Raw genomic sequence first — 5,866 nt, forward strand, 5'->3', positions numbered from 1 at the left:
GTCCCAGTCATGCATATACATACATATATTAATTTTCACAAAAACTACTATTGGAACATGACTTTATCAGGATTTTACAACTTGTTTGCCTACAGAAAATCCTGTCTTTTCCAGAATACTCTGCCTCAAACATTTCTGGGAAGCCCTCAGGACACTTATAAATCAATCATGTGCTCAGCAGACACTGTCCAGTGGGATACTCAGTGTGCTGATTCATCAGCCCTCAATACTTTAATTTCTTTTTTCATTTCCATAATCTGGGTATGTTCATGGGAGCTTGTTGCCCACGTGTGTATCTTCCATCATTCTGGTATGGGGCAGGGAGAGGGTGGGGGCACTGAAATACAAGATTACTTTAGAAAAGCATTCACCAGGTAAAAGAAGGAAATTAGATTTTGATAGCTTGTGACCACCCCACTTCCAACTGTATTTTTAAGTAAGGCAACACTGTTTACAGCCGGATAAATTTTTTAAAATCTTTCTTTTCTTTTTCTCTTCAGTTTTTATTTATTTTGTGGGGGGAGACAATTAGGTCTATCTATTTATTCATTTTAGAGAAGGTACCAGGGATTGAATCCAGGACCTCATTCATGCTAAGCATGCACTCTACCACTTGAGCTATACCCTCCCCCTAGAGCTGGTAAATTTAGAGCATATAATATAGTTTGGGAACTGGGTGAATTTTCTCAGTGTAGGAAGTATGTTTTGGATTGGAGCCTATTTTTTAATGGGTTTTTGGAAATCAGCCCTATACGCTCATTTAGGGGATGAAAGAGTGAGGTTAAATTATCATTTATTAACTAAATCTACTGTCGAGATTCCTGATGGGTAATTGAATTGATTTATTTCTTTTTCATTCCTATAAAATGGTTAAAATGAGAAGCCTGGGGTACTTTAAAATGCCATTACTTCTTTTGTTTTAATTGCCAGGCAATCCCCCAAAACCTTTGCAATTACTTAAGAGTATCTAAGGTAATTCTTTTATTTTCTCAATTCAAAAGAACCACAAAATTGTACTTTTAATAGTAACTCCAGAAAAGGGAGTCAAAATTCATCCCAAGATAATTCCCGTACTCGCTTCTACACTGGGGTAAACACAAATGAAAATAATAGGAGAAAATTCAATGCACCGAACATGAAACTCAGAACAAGAATGTTTAAAGTATTCTGTTAATGGCTAAAAAGAAGTTGCATTCTAAGTCCAATGACCATTTGCCAGGGAGGACCAAAGTTGAGAAATTTCTATTAAAAACATGACTCAAAAAAAACTGCAGAGGCTGGTAATGAAGGAAATGATCTGATACCATTTTCAATTGGTTATTCCTAAGGTCACATGTTCTGGGCATCTTTAAAAGGAAGTTATCTGACTCCTGAGGGTCATAGCACCTTCCTGAAAGCTATAGCTTCCTTCTCACCTTGAAGAATAAGCCCAGAAAGCTCACAAAATGTGCGATGCTTTTGTGGGTACCTGGAAACTTGTCTCCAGTGAAAACTTTGATGATTACATGAAAGAAGTAGGTAAGGAAATTGGTTGGGTGTGTAATTTTTGCTCTGGGCAAGAATGGCTTATGGCTGTTTTTCACTCTGGAAGTACTGGCCAGACATGAAATGCTGCTTTCAATAGAGAGGTCGTGAAAGTAGAAAGTGAGAATCGTTTGTTTCTAGAAACATTCTAGACGTTGAGTCACAACTAATGCTTCCTAAAGTTAAACTGATATTGAAAAAGGGTGTAAGTGGAATTGTTACGGTGTACAGAAGTGACAAGATTTTATTTCATTGCAAACTTGCATATCTTTGGTCTTCTTAGCTCTTGACCTGTTTTTCCCTTCATTCTCCTTTGCATATAAAATAAGCAATAACTTGGAAATAAAATTATATGTAGTTCCTAGTATGTAATAATTTCCATTTGAAATCAGAAGCACTGTATTTCTCATCTTAATGTAATTTTTGAGTAATGTACATTAACCAATTATTTTACTGTCTCAAGGTCAACTTCTTAAAATGTGTGATTATTTTATGGGAGAAAGATAAATCTTAATTTCAGGAAATATGTTCCTTAAAGGGCTTGAATATTTGTCTGACCAGAAAATTGCATGGAATGCCATAGAATTATTGATAATGGAGGCTTTCGGGGTTTTGGATTCTGCTAACATTGCCTGTGTGCTGAGCAAATGTTCCCCAGATAATTATAGAGATAAAGCAGAGGAATAGAGAGGCAAGATTTCACTCAGGCAACTTCTGTCTTGAAAATCCATCTTTCAAGGGGAGGCCCCCCTCCCCCATCTCCCATGCATGATCAAGTTTACCCAGGAGTAGCAAACTGGGGAAATATTTTTTTCACAATATCTTTATTAGGGGTTATGATTTTCTCCCTAATTCTTAAGAGTTAACTTTCTACTAAATCTTATAGTTTATATTTTGCTTGTCTCTAACTACTGTTTTCCTTGTTTATAGGCAAGAGGGGAATCAGGGACTTCAGCATGAATGATACCTAGCTTTCAAGAATACCCACTACTTGTGATTCGATTAAACTAATTAACACACATTGACATAGGCATGCCGGGATTTGAGACTATTTAGCTAGTGATTTTTAGAAACATTTATACTTTTAATATTTTTTATATAAATTCTCATGTGTTTTAAAATTATAAAGTGCTGATGAAAATGAAAGATAGTAAGATGCCTCCTGAACTTAGCTGCTCTAATTGATGGTCAGGAAGGACAGAATCAAGTAAGTGGAAAGTATGATTTTTCTTAAGCTCAGCAAGTCTGGAGTCATACCCGACATTGCATCCATTCAGCAGGTTGACTCACTCCATATATTTGATGTTATATTTTGTAACAGAAACAGGACTTGGTGAATCAACATATTGTCTTCCCTCTTGTCTCCACTTTCAGACAGGGAGCTAAAGCATCGCATGTTTTCTATAATATTTCTCTCCCTGATCCTCACTATGTCTAAAACCTGTGGTACCTGTAAGAAGCTTTTAGTCAAAGAAGTAGCTTAGATTTGTGTACACGTCTTTTAAAAAATCCAACAAATCTAGGACTGTCACAAATTCTGTATAACATATGCAGTGACAGGAAGTTACTGCTGTCTATGTTAGGTCGTAAACTGTTCATCCGATCCCTGTCGCAAGAAAAATGCATTTCTCTCTTTTTTTTAAAGAGGAGTTTGCCACTTAAGTGATTGGGAACCAAAAGATTAATTTCTAAACCTCCCAAAATAGTGATTTCTTATCCTTTGAAGTTTTCACAGTTGATGCCTAGTTCTTTAACATTTCCCATGATTTACTGGGAACAGCCTCCCCGTTCTAAAATGGTGTGAATGTAGGAAACATTTTGCCTTTTGGAACAAGTCATCAAAATCTTCATTTCATAGTAGCGTCATGTGGACGAGCCAAGAAAACTAGACTGGCAGCAGGTGCCATGGAGTGTGTTTTAGGTACACCCAAACAGATTCCTTTTGAACTGAGTAACTCTGTACTGGCCACCGAAATCCTACTGGGAGTTGTCTTTGACCGTGGATTAGATCACTGTTGTTGTCTAAGGAGGAAATGTCGAGGTGCCCCAATTGTTCCACGAATTGAGCAAAATGACTGGCTGCCCTCATGGTAGCGATGACCAGGTAATTTGAGAATACAGTGGCTTTTAAAATTTGTATGTTCCAGGAGACTTGATCTTTGTATATATTCTTGTTGCAAATTAACAGTGGGTCTTCTAAGGAGTTGCATCTGAAACCCAGAAGGGGAGATTTCAAGAGTAGACTTGTACCTCAGGTTTTCCTAAAATATTAGCCTCTTTACTTATCTGCAGAAGATAGTTACATAAGTCTTTAAGAAACTCACTGGTCTCACTGGTGTCTTTCTCCTTTCAGGCACACGTGCACACGCCCCTCCCTCTGCCGCCCCCCGCCCCACCCCACTATAGCTCTTTCTTAGATAAAAATGTGAGAGGACATTATAAATTTGACATTTTTCTTTTCCCAACTCTAGGAGTGGGCTTTGCCACCAGGAAAGTGGCCGGCATGGCCAAACCCAACGTGACCATCAGTGTGAATGGGGACGTGATCAACATTAAATCTGAAAGTACCTTTAAAAATACTGAGATTTCCTTCCAACTGGGCCAGGAATTTGATGAAGTCACAGCAGATGACAGGAAAGTCAAGGTGAGGAATAAGGGATCGAAGCAGAGTAAATGCCTGGTTTCTAAATGACCACAAAAAGAAGCCAGTTTGCAAAAGGAGGAAATCTGTTTCATCACAGGCCAACGATGCCTGACTCCCAGATCTGAACCATATTGCCTTTGGTATTTAGTTGGTGAATTTGGCCTTTTTTTTTTATACAGTTGTCTTATTATTCAAGAAAACAATTAACATAACTTATTTCTTATACCATATATATACAGTATTTGACATCAACTAAAGTAACAACAACGTTAGAGAACTTTTATAAAAGAGTGGAAGGAAAAAAGGAAAAAAATCTCCTATGGTACCACCATCTCAACATACATTTATTATCTATATATTTTCACTGTATTTTTTCAAATGCATGTTTGTATAATATTCTGCTCATAATATATATAAATATATTTTTTTTATATATACACACATATAAATAAAATTTTGTATGCTATTGTTTTGGGTACTCCTTTTTTTTCAATTCCTGCAATATTTTCTTGTAATATAGAATTACTAGTGACCTTAAAATGTTCCTTCAAATAAAGGTGCTCTATTTTTTATTTTATTTTTTTCCACCACTTTCATCGCTTTCTCTTATGCCTCAGAGCATCGTAACATTAGATGGAGGTGCCCTGGTCCAAGTGCAGAAGTGGGACGGAAAATCAACCACCATAAAGAGAAAACTAGTGGATGACAAACTGGTGGTGGTGAGTATCTTCTAGCTACTTAATTCCAGAGTCTACTGCTAGGGTATCTCACTGTCATTACTCTACCCAGAGAAGCAGATAACTGCCCTTGTTGAACAAAGAGGTTATTCTGTTGGGATTCTGGTTTCACTCTGGCAATTACCCTTTATGCTTTTTAGCTCAGCCCAGGCACACTGTCCCCCAGGAAGCATTTCTCGAACCTTCTCAACATGAACCATATTGTACTGTGTATTTCTAATTATGTTTCCCACTCACCATATAGATTGTAAGGTTCCTTGAGGGCAAAGCTTGTGTCTTCTTGATCTTTCAGTCTCCCTAACTTATTGCAGTATCAGGGATCTATATGAACTCAGAACTAATGTCTCTTGATGAATATTGCTTCTTTTCCAACACTGAAGGAGACAATGAATAAACAAAACATAAGTGGTCTAGTCTCAGGGATTTACCAACAATTTTTTTTTGTGCCTAGGAATGTATCATGAAAGATGTGATTTCCACCAGAGTTTATGAGAAAGCATAAGCCAAGGGACATTGAGCTGGACTGAAGTTTGCATCCAACTCTACGACATTCTGTCGGATGTGTTGTTCAAACATACGTTATTTTCCACTAACTAGCAAGTGACTAATTTCCCCCCAAATTGATTTTATTCAATATGGTTGCGTTGGTTAAATAAAACTTTTTAGATTTACAAGGTGATGTAATGATTTATTCATTGTGTTGGACAATTTCTCTTTTTTTTTTTGACAATTTGTTACTCATAATTCAGTAATGGAAATAGAAAAGTCTATTAGCACTTTGTTTCCAGTATGAGTAGTATGACTTTTCATAATAATCCAAGGTGAAAAAATTAGTATTTATGAATTTTCCATTGTCTTAGGTGGAAGATGATAAATATGTGCTATTACTAAATATGAAGTCTTTCTTTAGCATAACTATAGTCAAATAGCTATATCTTAACTACTAAGGTAGTTTTAAATG

The 5,866-nt window shown here is 36.6% G+C and overlaps 1 protein-coding gene across 1 annotated transcript; it reads left to right on the forward strand.

Annotated features, from left to right (window-relative positions):
• The first annotated feature begins 1,368 nt into the window (after positions 1–1,368).
• LOC102533732 (fatty acid-binding protein, adipocyte) lies at positions 1,369–5,584 on the forward strand. Its single transcript, XM_006202373.3, has 4 exons — positions 1,369–1,518; positions 3,996–4,168; positions 4,786–4,887; positions 5,357–5,584. Exons 1-4 carry the CDS (start codon positions 1,446–1,448, stop codon positions 5,405–5,407), a joined length of 399 nt encoding a protein of 132 aa, XP_006202435.1. The 5' UTR covers positions 1,369–1,445; the 3' UTR covers positions 5,408–5,584.
• Positions 5,585–5,866: the final 282 nt, after the last annotated feature.

This window comes from Vicugna pacos, chromosome 29 (assembly GCF_048564905.1).
Source record: "Vicugna pacos chromosome 29, VicPac4, whole genome shotgun sequence".
Taxonomy (NCBI): Eukaryota; Metazoa; Chordata; class Mammalia; order Artiodactyla; family Camelidae; genus Vicugna; species Vicugna pacos.

Coding starts and splice junctions, on each gene's coding strand:
- LOC102533732 (XM_006202373.3), top strand. CDS start 1,446: ATGTGCGATGCTTTTGTGGGTACCTGGAAACTTGTCTCCAGTGAAAAC. Junction 1,519..3,995: donor TGATTACATGAAAGAAGTAG/GTAAGGAAATTG, acceptor TCCCAACTCTAG/GAGTGGGCTTTGCCACCAGG. Junction 4,169..4,785: donor CAGATGACAGGAAAGTCAAG/GTGAGGAATAAG, acceptor CTTATGCCTCAG/AGCATCGTAACATTAGATGG.